The sequence below is a fragment of the Idiotropiscis lumnitzeri genome, chromosome 3, assembly GCF_059441095.1.
Source record: "Idiotropiscis lumnitzeri isolate Australia: NSW breed Sydney's pygmy pipehorse chromosome 3, RoL_Ilum_1.0, whole genome shotgun sequence".
Classification (NCBI taxonomy): Eukaryota; Metazoa; Chordata; class Actinopteri; order Syngnathiformes; family Syngnathidae; genus Idiotropiscis; species Idiotropiscis lumnitzeri.
Window position 1 is genome coordinate 5,509,910 of NC_142393.1, and position 26,173 is coordinate 5,536,082.

At 41.7% G+C, this 26,173-nt stretch overlaps 1 protein-coding gene and 1 long non-coding RNA gene across 4 annotated transcripts in view; both read right to left on the reverse strand.

Annotated features, from left to right (window-relative positions):
* ncam2a (neural cell adhesion molecule 2a) overlaps window positions 1–5,490 on the reverse strand; it is a 181,010-nt gene extending 175,520 nt beyond the window's left edge. For all 3 annotated transcript variants that reach the window (XM_088291150.1, XM_088291149.1, XM_088291152.1), the window contains exon 1: window positions 5,298–5,490. In XM_088291150.1, the coding sequence (XP_088147276.1) occupies window positions 5,298–5,349 (52 nt within the window). In that variant the 5' untranslated portion in view covers window positions 5,350–5,490. The remainder of the gene's footprint in view (window positions 1–5,297) is intronic.
* A 1,885-nt stretch (window positions 5,491–7,375) lies between these two features.
* LOC148339564 (uncharacterized) overlaps window positions 7,376–26,173 on the reverse strand; it is a 75,837-nt gene continuing 57,039 nt past the window's right edge. The window contains exons 3-4 of the long non-coding RNA XR_015842543.1: window positions 17,622–17,718; window positions 7,376–7,498 (exon numbers count right to left, since the gene is read on the reverse strand). This is a non-coding gene — a long non-coding RNA (uncharacterized LOC148339564). The remainder of the gene's footprint in view (window positions 7,499–17,621; window positions 17,719–26,173) is intronic.

Genomic DNA, 26,173 nt, shown 5'->3' on the forward strand with positions numbered 1-26,173 from the left:
AGGTAGCCATCAGTGGAAGCGCTCTGAAGTGGTTTGGATCCTTTTTGGCTGGCAGGACTTTTTGTCTTTTCTGTCGTATGGCGTTCCACAGGGTTCTGTTTTAGGGCCCTTGTTGATTTCATTTTATTTCCTGCCCTGAGGTTCCATGCTATGAAAACATGGAATTTTTTTCCTATGACTCACTGAGCAAAAAAAAAAAAAAAAAAAACACTTTAGTCCTGTCTAGAGGAAATCAAAGCCTGGATGTCATTGAATTTCTTATATTTCAACGAAAAAAAAAAAAAACTGAAGTTCTGTTCCAGTGGTCCTTCTACATTCCAAACTGTTGACTTGGGCCCAGTGGCGTCTTATCTAAAGCCAACAGTCTCAAACATTTTAAAACGGACCGACAAATCAGTGCTGTTCTGAGATCCGGTCTTTCACTTTAGGTAGTTGGCCTTATTGTATTTCCAACGTTCCATCCCACGCGAATGTGTCGAGCCAACACTCCCACCGGTTCAAGTGTCAGCCGGGCAACCTGGGCCTGCTGCGGCCCATTAACCTGCTCGGAAGACTTTTCGGATGCAATGCGGCAGCCCAAAGTGTTTCCGACTTGGCCGCGAGCGAAGTCAGCTGCCTCCTCCAATCACGTCAGTCTGGCCTAATCTGATTTCATCTCAACACGATCCAATTACATTTGATTAATTTTGGCTCGGTGTGACTCCACAGAGTTGGAGTTCATCTCTGGCGATGCACTTTAACGAGATGCAATCAGATTCGCTCGAAATGAATACATTTTGAACACGCTCGTCGCACACCTTCCTGTAAACAAAGCCTTCCCCGGAGGAAAACATTAGTCACTTCCATGATGACGGCGAGGGTGGTGAATGAGGTTGGCAGAGGACGTCACGGTGCCGAATGGTGTTGAAAACGTGCCAAATGATCACCTCCTGAAATGTCAACTCGCATTTCGTGCTTGTTTGTTTCCGACGCCACCCCCCAAAAAATAAAGACATTTCAATGCACTTTTATTTAAGTGTGAATATTTGCAACAGGTCTCCTAATCCCGGCTGCTAATCCTTTTAGCTGCACATCTTTTTTTCTTTTTTTTTTAAACCGCCTTTGAGCAAGGCGGGTCTCTTCTTCAAACGCGCGACACGGGAGCTGACCTCCCCAAAAATCTGCATGAACAACCGACACACAGAATACGTTTTTTTTTTCTTTTCTTCTTGAGGTAGGAAAAGAACGGTTTAGCATGTGGGAGCGCTGAAACGAGGCATTTGGGCTACATTTTAGTCACACCGAAAAAGGCTTTCATAATTTAACAGCACCGCAGCTCAGAGGAACAGCAGGTAGAGAAAAAAAAAAATAAAGAAAAAAATAAAAACATTTCTCCAATTTTGCTGCACGGGCGGGCTCAGGCGTTGTAATGTAACTTAGAGGCAGTCCGCAAAGTGATGCCGAGGACCAAACTTGGTGAAATGAGCACTAAAGGGCACAAACACAATCACACGCACATTCACGTCTCAAAATAAATAAATAAATAAATAAATCAGGATAATAAATAGCATATCCATAACAATGAGATTTGCCCTTTGGACAACGGCGAGGCCTGCTGACTCCAGTCCTTCCTGAAATGGGTTCCTTGCCTCCAGGGTGTCATTCCGCTTTCTCATACACACGAGGCCACCTTCCGGACCATCGCTCAAATATTACAAGCATCGCAGGAGCGCCACTCCAGAAAAGCCCCGCGCAGCATTGCTGATGCCGACGTCTAGAAAAAAAGGGACTTCCATAAATATTTATCCCTTCTGAATCGGTGGTTTATTTCGAGGCCTGCGCGATTCGCTCACGCCGAAGTGCGCAAAGCCGCAGTACATGATGTGAGCAAACCTCAAACACATGCTTCGGGCACGGGCTCCGGGGTGCGATGAGAGACACTTAGGCGCAGGGGTATAAATCTTTTAAACCCGGAGCCACTGACGTTTCGCCCCCCCCTTGGGAGATACAGCGGAATATCTTAATTACGCCACTTAACATCACATCGGCGGGTCCCCGGCGAGCCCAAGCAACCATGTAATTCATTGTACTAAGCATCGGGTTAGGGGAAAAAAAAAAAAAAAAGGAAATACATCAACCTTCAAGGATGCAAAGTACAGAGTGGTTTGTAAACTGGGATTTCAAAAGCAAATGTTTTCCTTGAGAGTCTGGAGGGCATGTTTGCGCGGTCGACGTCGTCAGTTCGGCGCGTTTCGGCGTCAGTCGCAAACACGAGCGGCTACGTCAAGCAAAAAATAATTAATTCCGAGGTGATTATTTCATTTTCCTCTCCGAGTTGCGCTTTAATTCCAGATCAAGCCTGTTTTCATGCTCATTTACATGGAGTTGGGCGTATTGTCTGGCAGCTCAATTACAGTGGCCTTTTGCCACCGCGAAGAGATGATAGATGATGAAAATGGTTGGTAAAGTGTGATGAAAGAGCGCTGCAACAAAGGAACAAAGCCGATACATATTCCGGCATTATGCTAGTTAGGGCAGAAGTCGAACTCGCAGAGGGAGCACGCCAGATTAAAAAAAAAATAAATAAATAAATAAATAAAAAATATTTCTCCTCTTCCGCACCTCATCAGCAGAAAATCAATTTGTACAGAATTTTCTGGAAATGAGCAGCTCACAAGCTTGAGACCTCATTAAATGAAGGACATGACACAAACTGTGTAGTTGTGTTCCAAACGCTTTGCGATGAGTGGTCCAATTTGAGTCACTCAACACATTCGAAGAGGGGCGATAGCGCAATCCGTCGGCACTTGGCGCTTCACTTTTTGCAGATTTTTCCCCAAATATATTCATTTAAAAAATAAATAAATAAATAAATAAATAAATTACAGCCATATAGGCAGGAAAATAGTTAAAATTGTTATTGATCAGCGGCTCGTACACAGCTGTGTTCGGAAACTGTGAGCGGACTTGACGAGCACGGCACGACGAAACATCGGTAAGTAAAATGTTTATGTTTGTGAAAGTTTGTCTGAAAACCGTTGACACCTTCGCTAGAAACCAGAGTTGCATTTAATCCAAATGTCCTGGTAGATGTTTTTGTGCAAAGCAAAAGTTAAGTCATGATTACTTCAGGCGACAAAGTGAAAAATGGTGTCTTGAATTTCACTTTGCACAATAACATCAACAAGGAGCGTTGGATAAAATGATTCTTGTTATGGGAAGACAATTTTAGGATAAAAATTTAAACTGTAATTGGTAATTAATTATGCTGCAGCATTCCGTCGTAATCAGCCGCTGAGGGATGAATCCCCCTCCTAAAAAAATTCTAATAATTTTAAAAAAGTCAACCTCTACTTTCCGGGTTTTCACTTTTCGCAGAAGGTTTCGGTCCCAATTAGCCATGAAAAATGAGGGATTTGTGTATTGTAAAAAAATGATCAGGCATAGGTTGAATGATGTGTATGTCTTCATAAAAAATGTGACTGTCGGAGAGGTATTCATTTTACAGCTAATGTTTTGATCGTCATGGTCGCAGCGACCGACCGCATCATCCAGTGAGTTTTTTTTTTTTTCCTTTTGTAGCTAACTAAAGTCACCAAACACTGACAAACACTCCTCAGTGTGATTCCATTCTATGCCAAAACCACAAAAGTTCAAATGGCAACATTCATCGCTGACAGAATGAATCAAAACTCAGAATTGGTACGTTTGGGTGAGATGGGCAAGAAAATTTTTGTAATATTTTCAAAAACTTTGATAATTTAATTTAATTTAATTCACTGAGAATTTAAAATTCAGTCCAGGTTACATATAAATCATAGGAGAATATTCAAAATCTGGTTTGCTCAAAAGTCTCTTTTGTTTCCAAAAATGTCAACACTTATCAATAAACGTAGATGATGTAATAATACATGAGAAAAAAAATTAGGCATCCAAAATTAGGCAGGAATTTCCATGATGGCGTTTGTGACGACTCGCCAGTGTTTCCTTGCCTCGTCATAAACTGGGCGAGGCCTTTCTGGGTGTGATGCGCTTCTTGATTTAGCTTATGTGGAAAATGTGTTTGCGGAGCTGTCAAGTTTGACATAATCCTCGTAATCTTTCATGCGGCTCGTGGAACGAATTCATGGCATTTCCATTTATTTTAGTGGGGGGGGATGATTTCAGAAACGACTGATTCAAGTTCCTAATTACTAAATGATGTCAACTTGTATCTCGAGGCACTGTATGATATCAATTTTGGTTCAACAAAACAATCCCAGAGTTCACAAACGAGATCATTTTGTTTGTTGTTGACTCTTCCTGTCACGCTGTGACGTCACCGTTTTGGCGGCGTGCAGTGAGATTTTCCTAATGTAAAAGAGGTGGCCGACAGAAGGTTGCGAAACGCTGCATTGGATGTTGCAGGTGTACCTAATGAAGAGTCCTGATGGGGGCCGAGACGCAACACTTTGCAGCCCTCTACCCCCACCTGCCGTCGTGTGCCAGCAAGCCGCTGTAAATAACATCAATCAAGCAAAGTGAGACGTTGACGTCTGATTGGAACATCGGCTGCTAATTAAGCAAAGGTCGTTTTAAGTACGTGAAGGGACTAATAAATGTTAGCAACGCGCGTGACGTCGTCGCCACGAGCAGTCCTCGTGCACACAGCTCCAATGTTTTTTCTTTTTCTTTTTAGTTTTCCTGGATTACCTGAGATACAATCTTGGACAATCATGACGCCCGCTAATCAGACGAGCGTGTGGCACACGCAAATGTAGCCGACACAAACGCGCGTGCTCGTACACGCGGGTGAGGCATTTTAGTATGCGCAAACTTCTCAAAGACACTCCTGACTGCAGCTGCGGCACCGTGCACGTGAAAATGTCTCACTTTGGAACATCTGCACACTGCAAGGCCGACTGGACAGAAGGGGGGGGGAGTTAGACAAGGATGCGCCGCGTGCACGATTCACGATATGGAACACAAATCCTTCTATTACCCACATGAAGTTCCTCATATATGCGAGGAAAAAGGATCAAGTTAGTGGCCGTATAAAACAAGTGAAATAGAAAAACACCTAACAGTTATCAGGAGAGTGTCTGTGCTTTCCACAAAAAAAAGAGAGCTCCCCTAATAATCCCCCCCCTCCCTTGAAAGCCCCCTGGCTCCTGCAAAGACGTGATTCAACTACAAAACAAGGTCCAGTTCAACAATCCAGCCCCTCTCTCCGTCCCCAGCATCCCGCCACGCCAAAATCAAGTTGTCCACAAAGTCACTCAGCTCACGCTCTCCGTGCACACGCACGCCCCCGCGTACACGCGCACGCACGTTATTACCTTGACTGCCGCACACCAACACCGCCATGAGATGCACGAGTTGGAGCATCATTGTAGAGCAGCTCCTTTCGCAGCGAATGAAAGACGCCGTGCAAGAAAAACACTCGCAAGCCTCAGCTCGGATCGGTTCATCCACTCCGTCTTGGAGTCCGCGAGCGACTGTGATCCACTGGTTTTTCCCTCCACTCCTTCCTCCGCCCCTTCCTTTCTGCGCGCTCCCGCTGCCACGCTCGTTCACGGAGCCCGCGCTGCACCCGCCTCAGCAAATTCTTTTGCCAAGCCAACATCGTCGTTGGCCAGAGGTGGCTAAAGTAGCCACCGGTTGTTTATGCAAACTAAAGCAACTGGTACACGATCGAACTCTTGACTAAAACTAGACTAGCGCAAACTCTGCAAAGTACAAATGTACAAAAGTTTTGCTCTTTTATGAACTTACATTGAGTTTGTCCTGAGACAAAAAAATAGTTTTGGTGGCACAAGACAACATAAATTATTCAGGTAGCTGTCAAAAACAAAAATTACAATGACATATTGGGCTTCTCCAAATCTTATTTGCGAGAAAATTTCTGACGCACGATTGATGCCTGTTTGTTTCAACGGTTAAACAAAAGAAGGCAGTTTTGGTTTTCCTTACAGGAATAAAGGCCTCATGCTGACTCACAGCACGAGAGTCTTGGGAAAGGTTGGCACCGGGCCATTTCTTCAAGAAAGTCCTTGTTTGAAGTAAATGATAACTGCTGTCAAGATATGCCAGACAATATTTTACATGTAGAAAAAAAAATCACTTCACTGATGCAATCGATTGCATCGCCGAGCTCTGTTTTTGAACTGCTTAAACAAAACAGCCCAGGAAATTAAAGATGGTCTGAAAGTCAAAATAAACCGGTTCATTTTTTGGAGGGGGAAAAGAATCCCATCAGAAATCTGGAAGTAGAAATCTGTTCCAGAGCGTTTTGTTCTTATCATTGCGAAGGTCTTATCTCACTGAGCGGCGAAGTCTTCGAGCAAATTTTCGTAGCGAATGTTCAAATTCTTGCGACTCCATCGTTTGGCTAGCATAACAGCTAACGACATTCAGAAGTCAAAGTGGAGAAAACAAAAGCATCGGACCAAAATGACTGAAAGAAGTGTAAATGTAGGTGTCCTGCCAAAAGACCGAACTATGAAGTTGATATTAAAATGCTTAAAAGACCTGAATCAAAAGTACAAAATGGGGAAGAAGCGACATTTTTTTACTTGGATTTCGAAGCATTTGCACTCAAGGTTGATTTAACTTCTTTTGCCATCTTATTCCGTTTGCGTGCAGCATAACAGCTAAATGCCACTTCACCATGTTTGCTTTGCTCTCCACTAACTGACCCGATTCTGCAGAGTAGTGATGGGAAAATGAAGCTTCAAATTTGCTTCCTGAACCAGTTGTTGTGGGGTTTTTTTGTCCTCTAGATGGCATTGTTGGTTTAAATAAAGGGTTTAAAAAAATGGCAAGTCAGTGTGCTTTCAGCCCAATGTTGAACCGAGAGTTCCATCTACCGGAGTTCAAAAATACTACAACTGCTTCATGAAGCACATTTGAAGCTTCTTTTATCCATCACAACCCCAGAGCCCTACCCGAATTATATTTAACTCATTCACTGCCAGCCCAGGTAGAATGAATGTACTTTTTGGCGTCAATATCCGTCAATGGCAATGAATGACTTTAATCAGCATTTTTTTTTTTTTTTATGCATTAAGTGATTTCTTGACCAATAGTTGAATCAATATTAAATCTGATCTGATTAGGAGTCAGAAGAAAGTCTTGAGGACTGGATTATGTTCTGATCAGAACCCAAACTGCAGCTGCAGCTGTTTGATGCTCTTCTGAGTACTGAAGATAAAAGCATGCAACGCAACTCTTTATTTTGAATGTTTCTTTCCCACTTGTTAAAAGGCCGTTTTGGTAATTATTTGATGAGCAGCCCAAGATTTTGAACTCGATATTTGGTTTGAACTGCAACCTTCTTTCCTTTATTTAGGAAAACAATTTTTGTTCCGGTTTAGCTGAAGGAAATTTTAGTTTCATACAGTAAGATTTTATTTTCTGGTTATCATGGTCGGGGAGCCTGCTCGGTGCTGGCGTCACAGACAAACACAAAAAGGCAAAACACACTTGTGGAGTTTCATCATGCGTCTTGATCACGGGCCACATCGTAGTTGTGGTTGGCCTCAGGGGGGAAGCACATAAATGTATAATCACTACGGGTGTAATGGAATGCAGAAAATCACGGTTCGGTATGGATCTTATCTTTGGCGTAAACAGGAACAGATTTAATGAGTTTTCAAATGAAACATCAAGAGTTTAAATATGCTTCCTTTGAGGAAAGTGCAACGTCAATAGTTTGTCTTCTTTTAAGGGAATGAAGTGCAACGGTAACAGTTTGAACAGTGAATTACTACGCTATAAAAAGACCAATGGCATTTGTTATTGCTTAAGCTTGACCCCCACGAGCCTTGGAGAGGCTGTTGAAATGCCGCTGGCAGTTGCCTTTGTACTTCTCTTTTGTCTGTTTTTTTTGTAAGCATTGCGCTGACATTCACGGTGGCATCTTTTAAACACATGAACAAGTTTGACATTGGTGAAGGTGCAGAAGGTGAGCCGCACTGTGTTTGTTTCCTGAATTGTTGTCTGGCTAGAGTAGTTGACGCTTACACATCCTCTTCTTTTCCCCAAAAAAAATCAATAAATAAATCATCCCGGTCACATCATATAATCCTGGATTTCGTTTTTAGCGGTAATATGATGGATATTTTATTTTGAACACAAGAAGGAAAAGAGAACTTTCACGGACCGCACAAAGCAATGCAAATGGGCCTGATCTGGCCCGCGGGCCTTATGTTGACAAATGAAACACTCACAAAATAAATCTCAGGTGACATCACGCATAACTAACTAACTTTGACCTGTTTTGTGTGTGTGCGTGCGTCCGAACTGTCCAACTTCGTGTGGCCTCGGGGGACGTTTCAAATATAGCGATTCCACAGTAAAGTAACTTATTGATGAGCCCACCTGCTTCTTGCAAGTGTGACTCGCGAGCAACTTGATGGATGCGCGGCGCAAGATAAGCACAAATAACCTTGAAAAAGTCAAGCAAGTGGAAGAAGCAACGCGACTCTCGTTCCTGTGAACATTATTGCACAGCCATTACATCATGTACACCGAAACAGGCCAGGATGATAATTTGCACTACTTTGCACAAATTATATTTTTTCACCTGTCATTGCGCATTTGTTCAGATTTTTCGTTTTTCTATTAAAGCAGCAAAAAAAAAAAATAAATTCATGAGTTGGAATAAGAGCAACGACGCGCTATTACTTTCCTTTGGATCTCGCGAAGCTTCCAAAGGTTGCTACTTGAGGGACCTCATTTTTATTTCTCTTAAAGCGGTAGCGCAAGTGATGGGTAAATGAAGCTTCAAATCTGCTTCATGAAGCAGTTGTAGTATTTTTGGATTCCAGTAGATGGCACTCTCGGCTCAACATTGGGTTGAAAGACATTTTTTTAAAGCCTTTATTTAAACCAACAGTGCCATCTACAGGACAAAAAAAATACAACAACTGGTTCATGAAGCAAATTTGAAGCTTCATTTTCCCATCACAAGGTAACGGTAACGTAGACTCCCCCAAGTGAGTTTCAAAACAAATTCCTCCTCGGTGATATGCCGTAAGCTTAGGACACAATCGCTGAGAAAGTGGAGATCTATTCGTCGCGTATAGCTTGAAAATAGTGCAAGTCGGTCACATACAATGTCATATGTCACTGATATTGTGTTGTCCTATCAACTATAAATGAGCGGAGCAAATTCATAAAATAATGACTCATCTTCACACAATAAAGGGACTTCAACCTCAATTAGTGGATGTGGTTAAGTTAATATACCTCTTTAATATAAAACGGGTACAGGCCTCATTGTCTGTTTGCAAATTTAATTGCTACTCAGGCACTCTCCACACTTCCGCCGTGTGGAAATTGATGATAGTGTTCTTTCTGGCGTGATAAGCATGAATTGTAGCGTATAGAGCATAAATGTTTATTATTATTACATGATTATAACTGTAGGTATTTCTTTTAATTCAAATTAATTTAATTGAATAAAATTAATTTAATTTAATAAATTAATTAATTATTATTGGACATCACCGTCAAAGGCTACGTGGTGACTGGCGCCGCCGATGGCTTGGAGGGGTACTACATCTCACGCATGCGTCGAAGGTCCGAAGTAGTTGGCGTGTCCGTTGGCTTTTGAGGTGAGTTTTGCGGACATATTCCGCTCAACCAAAAACCATCAAAAACAAACGCACGCCACTTGTAGTTCTATCTTGGAGTCACAAAATATTCATTCTGTTGTTCCAGTTGTACGTGGACACATAAACAGCGACGACTTGAATCACTTTCAAAACTGCAGGCTAACTTTCTCGCGAGTCTACTCTAAACACGGGAGGTGCCCTGCAACATCTCTCCAACATTGTGAAAAGGTTGACGAGTACAAAAAAAAAAAATCACATTTCAGAGCTTTTATATTCGGATAGAACACTACAGCGCCACTTTAAAGGACTATTTTTCCCCTCTGTTCAAATTTTAAGTTGCAGCACCATGTTGTGGGCTTATTAGATTTCATTGTAACATTCTCTAGTTTTTTTTTTTTTTTTCCAATGGTTAGAAAATTCCAAGGTGGCGTGGCAACGTGAAGCTTTGCTGTACAAGATGAACTCATCGCCACTTTACACGTACAGACATGCAATTCATCAAAATGACATCATCGCTTGGGTTGTCCGTACAATAAACAAAAGAATGGCGTTTTAATATCAAAGCTTTAATTGGAATGCACAGCATCCATATGTTAAATTTTACAGTCTGTCCGTGGCCTGGGCCGTAAACGGAATTTATGCGTATTGATGGAAAAATGAAGCTTCATGAAGCACTTGTGGTGTTTTATTTCTCAGGGTGGTGCTCTTGGTTTAAAGATAAATGCTCGCGCAATGGAAATTGATCACATTTCCACTGCATCTTTTAAAACCTAGAGTGCCATCTGGAGGAGTCAAAGAGTATTGCAAGTGCTTCATGAAGCTTCATTTTCCCATCACTATTTATTGCACAGTTTCCAAAGCAGGCGTTTTTCAAGTCGTCAATTATTTTCTAATTTCTCCAAAATGAATGGATAAAAAAAAATAATAATAATAATTTTCCTTCTTTTGGAGAGCCAGGATTTTTTTTTTTTCTTATTTCAAGAAATCTTATCAAGTGTCGTTCATTTTTTTTCTTTGTGTTTAAAACAAGCATATATTTCCTATATTTAGATCACTTTTGCAGCGGATTTAAATGAGTTTTTTTGATTTGCTATGCTTGCAATTTGCTTACTATCGAAAACTTTCAAAGTGCAGCGAAAAGTAAAACAAAACATCCATCGTACAATCTAAATTTCATTTACGGCATTACAATACACAGTAAGGTTGCCGAACTAATTAAACAGCTCTGTCTTTTTGGAGGCAATGACCTTTATAAAAGATAGAAGTGAGCGAGCGGGCTGCCGATGATGTGAGTGGCTAGGTGAGATTGTCCGGGGGGTGGGAGGGGGCGGGAGTCTCACTCCAAGTAATCCCCCCCGAGGCACGGCAAGGCGAGCCTCTCGGTGGTCAGACGTTCGTCAGCTCGCTCATTAAAGCGCCCCTTCTCTCCCTCCCTCTCGATTGCTTCTTCGCTCGACTTCAAATTGCCTTCCCAGCCTCACGCTGCGCCGGGGCCAAGGGGTCAACAGATTATCTTCTTAATCCCGTTAATCCGGCCTCACGTCAGGCAGAGATGATTCTCACAATAATTGTATTCGCTGGCGCCTCAATTAGACAGAAGCAGAGGTCTGACTGAATGAGGTGGAATGAGAACGGATGGCCACGGAGGACGCGTGTGCGTTTGTGGTACGGAATGCGTGTGCGTGTCCAGGTAAATGCACCGATACAGCGAAAGGACGACATCAAATGAGATGCGGCCCGTCCATGAATTCTTCCACGCTGGCCGCCATGCTAATATGATTCCTCTCTTCCCGATTGTCATTGCTGCCACATAAACGAGAATTAACACACAAGAGGGTCAAATGTATGACACACACGGCAGTCTCGCCTTTGATTACAAGTGACAAGCATATGGCGTCTAACCAGTCGGTGGCAGCTCGCCAGTCGGCAAACGTAGCCGTCTACATCTTCACTCAGCACAAACAGATGGACTAAAAAGCACGAGATCAGTCAGCTGTCCGTCCATTTAACGATCCAAGTAAGAGGTCCTTTTTTTTTTTTTTTTCCTCAAATAGCTCCTTGGCGGGCCGTGCATTTCCCACGTAGGGCCTTAAGTGAAGTCCTACTTAGTCCGATTTGAATAAACCACCCTCACATCATTTATGACACCACGGCCGGAGAAATAATATAGAGATTTACGCAGTACTGAGTGAGTGTTGGGCGATTTAGCTTCCCTTGAAAGGTTCGTCTTGAAAATGGCCTGGCAAGTGTATATTCAATTAAATTCCCTCCTTCGGCCATTGTGGTTTAAAAAAAAAGCAAGAATATAATTTTGATTTTCAGCTACGACTTTCAGGTGTGTTGATTTCGCATAGCACTGCCCCCGCATGAGTGAGTATCCAATCACAAGACGCGTTCATCACTTTCAGCGTCAGGCCAGCGAGAAGGACTTCCTGTCATCAACTCGTGATCTGATTGGCTATCGCAACTGTCTATCAACCTTAAAAGCCACCTCACCCGCACAGAACAGACGCCCGGCTGGATTGCATTTGAAGGCCTTGGACGAATAGAACGAGCTACTGGAATGATGAAATCTGCCTGGCAACACGAGCTAGCTGAATTCTGATTGGATAAAAACTCTCAACACCAGGATATATTATGACATCAATGTGAAGAATGTGATCATGATTTCTTGATTATCTGGGGCCAGCAGAGAAGGCCTTGCAGGCCTTGACCGTCCACCACTGCTTGGTACCAGGTGTAAGCACCCTTTCAAACAAAAAAAAAATAATGTTGGCAAAATATCAAGTAGCAGAGCTAAACTCAGCCTTTTGGGTTTTTTTTTCTGCATTATTTAATGCAAGATGTAAATTCCAAGATGACTCCCCATATAAGGACGAAGCAGATCTTGTCACTATGCTTGCTAGGAAAGGCAAGTTAGAAAATGTTTTGTTTTTAAGTTTGACGTACATCGCAACCCACATTTGAATCGAGTTTATCGATTTGCGACGGTGACATGCAGCCATCCGTCAAACGTCACAGTTTCATGCTCCAGGACTGTCAGAGTTTGTCGGTGAAGGGATTGACAACGATGGAGGCGGCTGCCATTTTTTGTCGGCGCTGCTCGGGGGGGGAGGGGCTATTGTACACTTGTCCTGAATGTCATTCAAAATGCAGAAATTTATAGGCGGGCTCACTCAGCTGTCTAACACGATGCAATGTAGGACAGTAAAGTTCTGCTTGGCAACCTCGCCATTCGTGACAAGAGCTGCCAAATATTTCAGGAAAAATGGACTCTGGAACATTTTTGCCTGAATATTTACTCTCATATTTTAGTGTTTACTGGAACCAATTACATTTTTTTTAAATTAAAACGTACTTTACGAAATTTATTTTGTATCGTGACTCGATTCTGATGAAAGTTAGGCTTTCACGGCAAATTTGATCCTGATGGGCTTTGCTTTCCGGTTCTGACATCATGATGCATACGATTCTTTGAGAAGCACTCGCAAATATAGCTAAAAAAAAAATAAACTAAAATCACATTCTTATCATTGGAATGAGCATGTATCACTTCTCCGAGACAGAAACAGAAATTAATGTGGAAAAAATGTGGACGACTGGTTAGCACGATGGCCTCACGGTGCAGCGGTTGTGGGTTCGATTCCGGCTCCGGCCTTCCTGTGTGGAGTTTGCATGTTCTCCCTGCGTGGGTTTCGTCCGGGTACTCCGGTTTCCTCCCACATGTCAGGTTGATTGGACACTCTAAATTGCTACTAGGTATGAGTGTGAGCGCGGATGGTCGCTTGTCTTTGTGTGCCCTGCGATTGGCTGGCAACCCGTTCGGGGTGTCGCCCGCCGACTGCCAGAAGATCGCTGGGATAGGCTCCAGCACCCCCGTGCGACCCTTGTGAGGACAAGCGCTACAGATAATGGATGGATGGATGTATATTCCCCCCCCCCACCCCGTGCCATGGACCAGAGTGGCAGCATCACTCGTGACGCATTGTGTTGGAGCTCCAAATTCTACCTCTTATCCAAAGGCAAACGCTTGATTAAGACGCGACTTGATACTCAGCTTCATTTGCTCTTCTCTACCTTTTATTCTCGTGCCTGAGTAAAAGGGACCAAGCCGAAAGTCAAAACAACTTTCTTAAAGGTAATAGATATGACTTCACAACTCGGGGCAAGAAAACACAGTTACGTAAGTACGAAGCTAAATCAAGAAGAAGAAAAAAAAATGAAGTGTCTAATCAATCTTTGTGATCTTCCATGTCTCCAAATTGTCCAATCTGAAGTCAAATGGGGTGACCTTTTTCTTGCCCCTTTTCTGATGTAACGCTTATCTTTGGGGCTGATAACACCCCCCCCACCCCCACCCCCTCATCGCTGCACTCATCCTGATGCGGAAAAGTCAGCTTTCTTCCTATCGCCAGATGCAGCCAGAAAGATTCGGAATCTCGCGCGTGTGTGTGTGTGTGTGTGTGTGGGTGTGTGTGTGTGTGTGGGTGTGTGTGTGTGTGGGTGTGGCAGCAGTCGGCCCCGAATGACAGAAATCATACACACTAACACCAAATTGCTTCACTTGTGATAATGATTGCAGTTCTTTTTCACAGCTATTCCAATCAAATAAAGTAAAGTAATGACCCACTTCTCACTGGAGGCTGCTTTTGTCTTCCGCAGGGAAGAAAAATGAACGATACTGTACTCAGGGCCAATAAGGCTTCCTTCTTCCCATGGTTAATCCATCAACCAACTGCATTGACACGCAAGACAAAGGCCACCATGTTTAATGACGGTATTTTCAGATGCTGAACTTGCGGATTCCAAAGGAGAAGGCGCACCAAAAGGATTTGCTAACTGTCAAAAGAAAGGGGAAGAAGAACAAATGGAAGAACGAAAAGAAATATCGCTAGATTCAACCACTACGAGAATTTACCATTTGCAACACCAAAAGGTGCAATGACCATTTTTTTTTTATGTTATGCCCCCCCGTCCGTAGCAAGAAAACAATCCGCACCCCCACCTCACCACCCACCCTCAGCCGCAACAATAAATAATAGCATTTTCGTTGCAAAACAAACCGACACCGTAGAGTTAAAACTCGCTGCGCACAATGGGCAAGGAGGACGCCACTGCCAACTATTGGAGTGGAGGTGCAATTACACTTTATTGTAGTACGGCGGGGGGAAAAAATAATGTTCCACAGGGTCACACGCGGCCCCCTCAGCATCTCACCCACTATTTGAGAAGCACTGAGTTAAGGTAAACTGTTAAAAACTAAAAACCTAAAAGAAAGAAAATTCCAGTGAAGCAGAAGTTTGTAAACCAACCAGAATTAGATCGTTGCCCTCAGCACAATTATTAAGGGTCGGAAATACGATCCAAACACGCGCCGCTTCACTCCGACCATTCAGAAACTCACGGCATTGTTCAAATGTGCTGTTCGGTTATTCACAGTGTCCCAAAAAAAAAGGGATTGCTGGAGAGCGTTTCAACTTGAGGTCACAAGCCCAGAATGATGAAAGCGTTGACGCACGAGCTGCCGATTGCTTTATAACGTATGCTGAGGTCAGAAGACGGGAGCCGAGTGCTGTCTCCGAACACGCGTACACGCGCTCAGAATAGTGTTCTGGGTTCAGAGTGAATTTCCAAACACACCCGAGGGAACGGGAATTTGGGGTTAAAATGTACAAGTTGCACCTGAGAATGCGTCGCAGGACCAGAATTATGGTGCGGAAAATACAATTGTGACAGTTTCTGTTTTGAGTTTCTGACAGATTACTCCTTAGGCCAGGCGTGGGCAAACTACGGCCCGGGGGCCACATGTGGCCCATTTTAATCCGGCCCGCTGAATTTGAAAAAAATTAAATGGATAAAGCTTGTTAATGTTTTATTTTCTAAATACTGTGGTTATTGTTGTAATGCTTTTGTTCACTTTCATTTCAAATTAAAATTCTCCGACGAGGTAAGGTTACCAAAACACTCCATCCATATGCCCCTCTGTCAAATTTTAGAACCCATTGTGGCCCGCCAATCAAAAAGTTTGCCCACCCCTGCCTTAAATTTCTGTCATATATTAATGATGGTTCATTTACTGAATTAGTTTTTAAAAGAGATGTACCTTTTTTTAAAATATGTCACTCTTAATTTTCGAGCCGATTAATCGTCAACAATTTTCTTTGCCTGCTTCTCATTTGTGCCAAATTGCATTTGTATTTTACATTTTATTGTTGTCTTTCGCCGCCTCTTCAAGCCTGGTGGTTCTTTCCTAAGCCCCTATTTTTTTTTCTTAACTCATCTTCACTGAGGTGCGTATCAACAGCCTGATCACAATCTCGGATTTTCTTTCCCTTCCATTGCGCCTCTTCAAGGGAGGGCTCGGAGCCTTCACAAGGCTTTGTTATTGATCACTCCATTTTCACAACACTGTATTTCTTCAGCGCACTGGAAGGTCTCCAGATAACATTTACAAGCTGGCAATTTGGTCTTTTCTGTCATCATCGCAGGCCTGTTCCAATTCTATTGTTTCTTCAATACAGTATATTTCCATTTTGATTACTTGCAACAAAAGGAAGGCCGCAAGTCCATCTGTCCAAATTGTGATGCTGTTGCTTTCATCATTGCAATGTTCCTCATATAGATTTTTTTTTACGCATTGTCCGTTCACCAGCAGAGTAACACTAACTGCTGGGTGAGGTGCCAGCGGTGCACAGATGAAACACGAGATGGACATCAGTAATAAAACAAATGCAGCATGTGGATCTTTCCATGGTCACATTCGGCACGTCTCGCTTATTTGTTTTGAAAAGCAAAATGAAGTTAAACATTAAAAGTGGAGTGGCGCATACACTGGCCGTAAGGAGAGTGTCCTAAGCCCAAAAGCTTTTTCTGGGGTTGTTAAACCCAATGCAGGGGTGATTTACGACATTCATCAATCAGGCCTCTCCAAGTTGCAGAAACTCCTGGCTGACATGAAATTCTATTATTGCGGCCAGCCTACGGTGGATTGAGGCTCTGAGACCTGGATGCAACAGCCTGCTCTCCCTCATTTCACTCTCCGAAACAGGAGTAAGAAGAGGACATGGGTGAGGTATGGTAGCAGGGGAGCTGCCCCTGTTTCGTGATCCGACTGCCCAGCTATCAATCTCACTCAAGCCTCAGCACTGGCCCATGGATCTCTCTGATTGAATTCTTCCAGGTCTTAACAGCTCCCAAGCCTTCTAGAGACACGTGTTGCATTTCGGAGCTTCGACTAATGGGTGAAAATGGAGACATTTCATACTCTTAAAAGCTTTGTTGTCTCCATTTAGATCGTATTCAAGAATCCAAGAAAGCTATTAGAACAGTCTTTGAATTAAATATACTTCATATTTGGTGATTTTGCATCAATTCCAAGATCTTATTTAAGTAAATATCTGTTGTAAGCTTCGCAAAAAATAGTAGTTAAAAAATGTGATTAATCGCGATTAATCATTGAATTTTTTTGTGATTAATTTAAAAAAAAATAATCACTTGACAGCACTTATATATATATATATATATATATATATATATATATATATATAGTACTACTGTCAAAATTAAAGCGTTAACTCAAGATTTTTTTTTTTAATTAGTGCGATTAAATTATTCGATTTCTACCTGAAAAATTAATTTGGATATATTGCAAAGCCAAATTCAAACACTGTACCGTATTAGCTGTACATCTTTAGCAGTTCAGCAGAAAAAAAAAAAAGAAAAAAATTTGAATATTGTTAAACTGAAAAATGGAGAATTGAAAAATTCCTGTAAAGATGACTCGTTTGAGTTCCATTTAGATTACTCAAGGATCAAAAGAAGCATTTAGAACAGTCTTTGATGTAAAATACACTTAGCCTTAATTACAAGATATTATTCGAGTAAATACCTGTTAAAAGCACCACAAAAAAATAGTAGTAGAAAAAATGTGATTAATCGCAATTAATTACTGATGTGCTAGACCACAGCCTCTATGAAACTTGTTTTTAGGGCCTGTGCTTGTGCCGCCACGATTAGTGCCACTGTACTGTCGTTCAGGCTAACCTTTTCTCGATGTCAGCCTCTTCTTGAAGGGTATCTTGCCATCTAGGGGCTTGTCTTTCCCTGAAAGTCCATCTGGCTCCTTCTCCTTGAAGACAACCTAAAAAAAGACGTACGGAGAGGTCATGTCTGCTGCGTTTGACATCTTGGATGATTCATTGATCGATTCATTGATTGATTGATTGATTGAAAAACACTTTTGTGTAATGTGTAATTTTTGTTGTTTTTCTCAAGGCTTGTCGTCAGTTCTCTGCTGATTATCCTCACTGATTGTCTTTGCACTCTCGCTGCTTCCATGAACTCATTGTGCTCCTGATATATTTATAAATCCATATCAACAGACACCTAAACACTTTTTGAGACTGCAGCCACCAAGATTTACATTTTATTTACATTTAATACATTGATTGTTCTCTTTCTTCAACCAACGTAATATTAATTTTATTTTGCACCCAAAACCTGTCAAATGTGTTGAGCAGTAACAAATATTTATCAAAATAAAAACCGTTTCCGTGATTCGGGGTGTATTTTAATTTTTATTTTTTTTTACACTTTGGAAAAGAGCTCTTCATATGTATATTTTACAGGAGCCGCCGAATGACACACACTGAACCCCGTCGTCAAACACTTGTTCTGCAAAGAGCTTATCAAAGTGTCAGTGGCAAGAAACAATAAAGCATCTTTACGACAACAGCTTAAGAAAATGCGACTGCGGAGACGCAGCGTCGAGTGGTTGGCGCTGATGTATGGCAGTGGTGGGTCAAAATTAATTTACTGATGTGAACGTAAGAAACGCCACGCTAATAAAGAGGCTGGAAGGGAGAGGACTATTAAGAAGCAGCTTGCCTGTCTGTCCCCGACCATAAATACTAAAAACATCATTACTGGCTAGGAACAGAAACATCAATTATCACCATTATTGGTGATGGAGACCTGTAGAGCAAAAATGAGCTCACCGAACTTTAATGCCCGTCGTCAAGTGAGTGGGCATGAATGCGTTTATGTGAGGAGGATGACGAAGGTGACGATGCCAATAAACATTCCTGGCACATTCAATCGACAAGTGCAGTGCTGACTCAGCACATTAGGATGTTCCGGAGTTTGATCGCAGCCATAGTACAGCCGAGGAAGTAAAGTAATTCATTTAAAAACATTTTAAAAAATGTAATCAAAGTAATTAAACATCATACAAAAAAAATGAAGCATGAAAAAAAATTCCTCTCTATTTCGTATATTCGCCAAAGTAGTCATTTTCCCGAAGCAGGATCGACTCCAGTGTATGTTTTGCTCATACGAATGCCATTTTCAGTCTCGTCCTAATGCCTCATTTCGGGTGTTTTTTCTGCACTTGGAAAACTCTGTGAAAAGCATCCGGCGGGTATTTGTGCATTCTATGCCGCAACATGTTCCGGAAATCGTCAGTAAAAGTTATGTTTGTCATCTTATATCGATGCATAGACGTACTCTAAATGGGACAATTAAGCTGTCAGAACGTCTTACCTGCTTAAATTTATTTACTCTCTATTTCAGGGGTGGGCAAACTTTCTGATTGGCGGGCCACAATGGGTTCTAAAATTTGACAGAGGGTCCGGATCAGGAGCTTTGGTAACCTCACCTCATCGGAGAAAAAAAAATACATTTAATTTGAAATGAAAGGGAACAAGAGCATTTCAACAAAATATATCTATTTAAAAAAAACTGTATTTAGAAAACAAAATTTAATTTTTTTTCAAGTTCGGCGGACCGGATTAAAACGTTTAACGGGCCGCATGTGGCCCCCGGGCCGTAGTTTGCCCACGCCTGCTCTATAGCTATGCATAAATTCTTAGGTTATTTCAATTGTGAGGACGTTCCACCTGCTTGCGTCTGACAAATCCGCCTCCGGTAGGACGATTTGCATGAGGAGGACATTTTGGCAGCGTGACGTAATTTCAAGAACAACGATGAGGAGCTCCAAATGTGATACATACAAATCCAGTCAGAAAGCGATATTTTTAATTTTTCTGAGGGGATCCAGGTGTTTGAAGAGTTGGAGGAAGAGTAAGTAGTGGATATGATTTATGTTGGAGTGGAGACGAGACCCATTGCGATATTGGAAGAATGCTAAGATCTATTTCGGGTGCGGTTATTAGCATCGCGTGATTGTTTGAAAGTTGATGCTGAGCCGTGTTGTAAATTGCGCACGATGTTGGCCCATTTATTCTGCTAGCTCTGAGAACAAACATCGAAGAGAGTTGGTGTCCTACATTGTCAAATTAGCTTTATTTTTTTGTCAGAATTAGTCAGCATTAATAAGGTATATTTAATAAATCATACAATGCAAGAATAAATTAAACTTAGGATAATACATTAAAATACAAAATGAGTTAAATTGGCCGATTTCAGTTAATATTTTTGAGCATATTTTGGGCATTCACAGTACAAAATCGTTCTGTATTGCAATAAACAACTTTTTTCAATATAAAAAACTGCGGCTTATAGCCTGGTGTGGCTTGTATATTGTTGTTTTAATTTTTTTTTTTTTTTTATTAATTTTTTTAAAGGAGTTGCTGCAGCTTATATGCAGGAGCGCCTTATAGTCTGGAAATACGGTCATTTAAATTCACTGGCATTTTGAGTTCCAAGAAAGAAATATTAAGTTTAAATAGAAGTCATTCAAAATACTTTTTGTCATTATTTGTATTTTACAAAAAAATCGTAATCGGAAAATCGAGTTTGAGAGAAAAATCATCTGGATTTTCTTGCTAGGCAAAATCGAACAGCCCTATTTGAGCCTACGATTAAGTGAGCGAGTATGAATATGAACAAGATGATACGCATCAGAAAATTCATCAGTGAAAATTTGTCTACATTGGAACAAAAATGATGAAAACGGTTTAATCCTTTGGAAAGTTTATACATGTCTGATGTATTAATGTCATCTTGACGGAGTGTAAATAGTGGAGCAGTACTCGGTGGTTTGAAGGAAACTCAAGTTCATTAGCCCGTCCTCAAGCTGTCGCTGGATTTACTCAAGAAGCTGATTTATTCATCTAGCGGCCAGCACGCGGTCCAGAAGTTTGCAGAAGCGCAGAACGCTTCGCCAGCTTTGTGGAATTAATCATATGGAATTGGCATTCACAGGCCACTGTGTTGCAGCCGCTTCTCAGTCCGCAGCAGCCGACTGAGTGACTGGCAGCTATGGGAATAGATTGTCCTAAATGATTTGCTTTTCCTCCCAAGCCTGGCGTGTCACCAGCCCGCCTTGGTCTTATCTACGTGCGTTTTGCCGTCTGTAGCCGTCGCCACGAGCGCCGCGCGCCATTTGCGTGCCGGTTCCGACAGGAATCGGCCCATCTGAATACGGAGATGTCATTTTCTGATGTTCTTCACTTTATAACATTGAATTTTTATGAGGCTCCGGATGTTCGGGGGTCAAAACGCGCTTTTTGTTTGTGTTGTTTCTATTTGGGAAATAGGCAAATCTGATACGACGGGTGATGTTATAACTTAGCACTTGGGGCATTGAATCGACCGCAAGGGTTTTGGGTCGTTTTAAAACGATTCATTCCAAAATAAACAATCTTTTTCAGTGAATGGATCGGTTCCGCAAGTGATTCGTTTCGTTCTCAGTTCATTTGAGCTCAGCCAGGAGCATGTCGTCAATCATCGCCAACAACCAATCAGCAGCCAGCGTCAGATGGCGGAGGGATTTCGCTGAATGCACTGCCACGCTTTTGGCGTCCACAAACGAATCAGCGAGGTAACTTCCCGTTCACAAACGATTCGGTGAGTGAACATGATGTCATTTCCGGTTCACGAACGATTCAGCGAGTGCACCAACTGCCACTTCCCGTCCATGAACGATTCGGTGAGTGAACGAGTTGTCATGAACTGTGAGTGAACGCGACGTCAATTCCCGTACACGAACGACTCTGCCATTCTCGTTTGTACATTACATTTTTGATAGAAATAACAACAATAACACAAACACAAAACTTACAGCACAAAAGTTTTTTTTTTTAATTTACTTTTTAAATCTGTGCCTTGGTGTGAGGGAGCACGTTAGCAAAAGTGGCGCGAGAGATTCGATTAACGAATCATTTCAACGATTCTCTTTGACGAACCGATTCTAATGATTCATTTATCTGAAAACAGTGCTTTTCAAATAGTGACGACACAAACCTCCATGTTGGAGTCAACAGAAATCCCTCAATCGATACTTTTTGACTCGAAAACACCCGCCGGATCACAAACGAGGCGTTATCCGAACGCTTCACCACAGAGATGAGAATGAGAACAGTTTTAAGATTCTGAGGGAGGCCCTCAAGAATACCCAGCTGCTTGTTTGTAGATGCCGCATCGAGTTGCAGAAAGAACAAGAGCAACGTGGACGGAAAAGACTGGAGTGACACATGCGCAAAATTGTCATTCTCGATGGATCGGGTCGAAATGAGAAACAGATTTTTAAAAAAAATTTTTAAGCCAACCGAACGTTCTGATACACTGGAAAAATGTGTCAATAAATGCGAGTGCACTTGATTGCACGAAAGTGAATATTCCCCGCCATCCTCCTTTATGCTTATCTTGCTACAAGCGTGGGCAAACTATGGCCCGGGGGCCACATGCGGCCCGTTAGACGTTTTAATCCGGCCCGCTGAACTTGAAAAAAAAATTAATTAATAAACCTTGTTAATGTTTTATTTTCTAAATATTGCGGTTTTTCAAAGACATATCTATTGTTGTAATGCTTTTGTTCATATTCATATGAAATTAAATGTATTATTTTTTCTCCGATGAAGTGAGGTTACCAAAACACTCCATCCATCCGCTCCTGATCCGGCCCCTCTGTCAAATTTTAGAACCCATTGTGGCCCGCCAATCAAATAGTTTGCCCACTCATGTCCGACTATATTGCTCACAAAAAGTGAGCGATACACTTTTAATAAAATCCACTTGTTGGCAGCAAGAAAACAGAAAAAATCCAACACTCGCTTGGCCGACTCAATTAAATGGTGAATTTTTGTTTCAAGCTTCATCCAATTAATTCCATGGAGTCTTCCCCCAACATTGATTTCATTTAGCGCTCATGTTTGAACTTTTCTCAATTAGAGAAACAGACTGAGGTATTTGCTGCAAAAGCGTCGGTAGCTGAACAATACCGCACAAACCCGACATTTAATTGCGCGCATTAGGAGGATGGCTTTGAGGGCCAGAGTACACGAAAACATTTTTATCCTCAAAGTAGCTTTGAGCCTATTAAGCCTTCAACACTGTCAATTTGTCTCCAGAGGAGTCGAAAGCCGCGCAAACCTTTTGCAACATCATTCAAATGATGGCAGCGTGGATTGCATGATTGTGGAGGAATTATCGTTAACACATCCAGCATCGCGGCTTCTATTTTTGAATCCAGCACCACCTTTAATAATTGGGAAGACAACCTCATAAAACCCGCAGTCATGCTTTCGTGCGAGTAAATCAGCTTAGTGTTCAATTAAACACTCCCAGATTTATCAGTACATAAACTGAGACGCAAACATTTCGGAATCTTTTGTGGGCATTTTTGTTAAGTGGCGCGTCAACATTTGTGAAATTGGGACATCATTTTTTACTAAATTTAATACGTTGTGGTTCACAATGAGCGGTTTCTCGGATTGATACACATTATCATGGATTTTAGCATTACGATTTGAACATTTTCCGGGTGGGGACCAGCGCGATGGTGAAATCATGAAGACGGCAGAAATTACGTCACCAAGACGCATCTTTCACTTTCTGGCTGTGAATGGCCCTCTCGTGGTTTTTCTTCCGATTCATTTTGTTACTCTTTTCATGAAACAATAAAAACGTAGTGAGCAATACTTAGCGACAGCTTGTCATCGCCATACTCAGAGTCTGAAGACGACCACGTTGAATCAGAGCCGTGGGCGGACCCACCTCACCAAAATATTGAGTTTTCTGCATCTTTTTTTATCGTTATCGTATTATTCTGACTATAAGCCGCTACCTTTTTCCTAGATTTTGAACCATGCGGCAAATACAACAGTGTGGCTTTTCTGTGGAATTTTCTTTCACCAGTAGGGGGCGCTCTATAGTTCAGAAAATACGCTAAATAAATCTGGAATTATTTTTAATTTTTGTATTATTATTTTTTTGCGGCTTATATGCATTTGCGCCTTATAGCCCCGAAAAACCGGTGATCAGCAGAATCTTATTTTTGGTACTCGTACCACTTCATGGAAAGGTTTTTAGGGGAACTTTTATTTCCATACACTTTAAAACGTGATTGACCAAATGTGTTCTCATTGGTTGTTTGGCTACTTTTAACAATGTAAAACAGAGAACACAGATTATAATCTCATTATATTAAAAAGGGCGGGAAAAAAAAAATCATGAAATTGAGATTTTCATCAGACGATGGTGTGTGTATAAAGGAATTCAACAACAACATGAACGCATTTAGGGCACAGTCAGAACAAAGCGAGGTACAAAGATGCGCGTCATCGCCAAGGGAGGCAATTAACGCTCAGCATTGATGTTCTCCAAAGTGGCATGAGAGCATCCACACGCTCAAAAGGCGGTGGAGGCGCCTCGACAACGGGATGCAAAACAGTCAAAACGTCTCACGCAGCAAACTCCAGAGCCTTTTGCACAGGTGTGTAGTTCACCTTGATTTTTTTTCTTCTTCAAATTAAATTCAATATGACCTCTGTGGAGGTCAAGTAAATTCCATCTGGTGCTCATGAGCAATGCTTAGTCTCCAATATAATCATTGTGTATTGTGGCCCCATCTGATAGATTGCGCCGTGTGTGCTTGAGAGAAAAAAAAAGAAAAAAACTGAGGCCAAGCCAATTGGTTAGCTGTAATGACATAATATTGACTCGCTGTGTCTTCCAATCTCCACCATTTCAAAACTCCAGAAGCGGCATTAGATTCAATAATTATAGCTCCTCTGTAACAATGCCATTTGTAAATCAGTGAACTGATGCGGAAAGTCACTTTTAATTTAGTCCCTCGAATTATCATGCTAATGTTTTTCTAATTAAAGTGTCCGCATGACCAGTAAACGTTAGCATTTACATTCGCTGCTTAAATGATTTCTTTTATGACCGTGAAAATAGCCACAAAGCTGCGCTGTTATTGTTGCTAATGCACTCGTATTGTCTCGTTGTTTTGCCAATCTAATGGGAATTTCCCACCCATGTCCCGGTAGATGGAAGTCATTTTCAGAGATGCGATGGCAAATGTGAAGCACTTGAAGAGAGGAGCAAAAAAAAAAAAAAAAATGTTTCTGATTGCCACCACTGTGATGACTTTTTTTTTTTTTTGTCTCCTCAAGTGTGACATTGGAGTCCATCCGTCCGGATACAATGTAATCTTTTTCCCTCACATCATTGTGTTTTTCTGTAACCTTCAACTAGGAATTTCTTTTTTTTTTTGTTCATGATGCCGTGAAAAAATAAAATAATAATCATTCCAATCAGATAAAAAATGATAATAGAAGGCAAGGGAGCATGCATCAGGCTGGGCGTACTTCAATGCTGCAGCACTTCACTTTCGATGTCATTTTAAGGTTCTTGTTTGGTGCCTTGGAAGAGAGATGGGCATTTCGTCCCAGGACGGACGCCCATTTTAGGAATGGAGGACAGAGGATGAAACGTTTTTAAAAAAAGGACAGACTAAGCAAGGCCGGAGGTGGGTAATCGTCCGTCCATTTAATTGTCCCTAACCGGGTCAAGTACCGCGTGTATAGAATTCAAATATTTGCACTCAGAGCAGAATGAAACCTTCTAATGCTGTTGCGTTTACTAGTCCTTTAACTGAGAGTTCAAATGAGAGCTAGAGCGAGCGGAAGAAAGAGAACAGGGACTCAAAAACACGGAAGTAATACGCGCATCTGTGTGAAGAAGCAATTGAGAGCCAAAATAAAATTCTTAAAGTTGGGTTTAATTAGCACAAAGGGATGCAATAAATTCAGCCATCTCTCTAGTACAGGGGTGGGCAAACTTTTTGATTGGCGGGCCACAATGGGTTCTAAAATTTGACAGAGGGGCCGGACCAGGAGCAGATGGACGGAGTGTTTTGGTCAAATACATTTAATTTTAAATGAAAGTGAACAAAAGCATGACAACAATATATATGTCTTTGAAAAACCACAGTATTTAGAAAATAAAACATTAACAAGGTTTATTCATTTAATTTTTTTTCAAGTTCGGCGGGCCGGATTAAAACATTTAACGGGCCGCATGTGGCCCCCGGGCCGAAGTTTGCCCACGCCTGCTCTTGAGATCATCAGCAACAAGAGTCTGAGAACTATTTTGGCGCGCTATAGCTTCGTTTAGCATCGTTTGGGGTTGGGAGCGGGGACGGGTGTGGGGTGGAGTCTCCCGATGTTTACATAATAGATAATACATTGCAATACATTTAATAACATGGAGAACTGTGGCTGTTAGTGCCATAAGTAGATATTGGTTGCTTATATATTTATTTGTGCTCCATTGGAATCATTTTAATTGAACAATTATTCATTGTTTGGATAATATTTGATGTTTTATTTTATTGTAATTTTTACTGA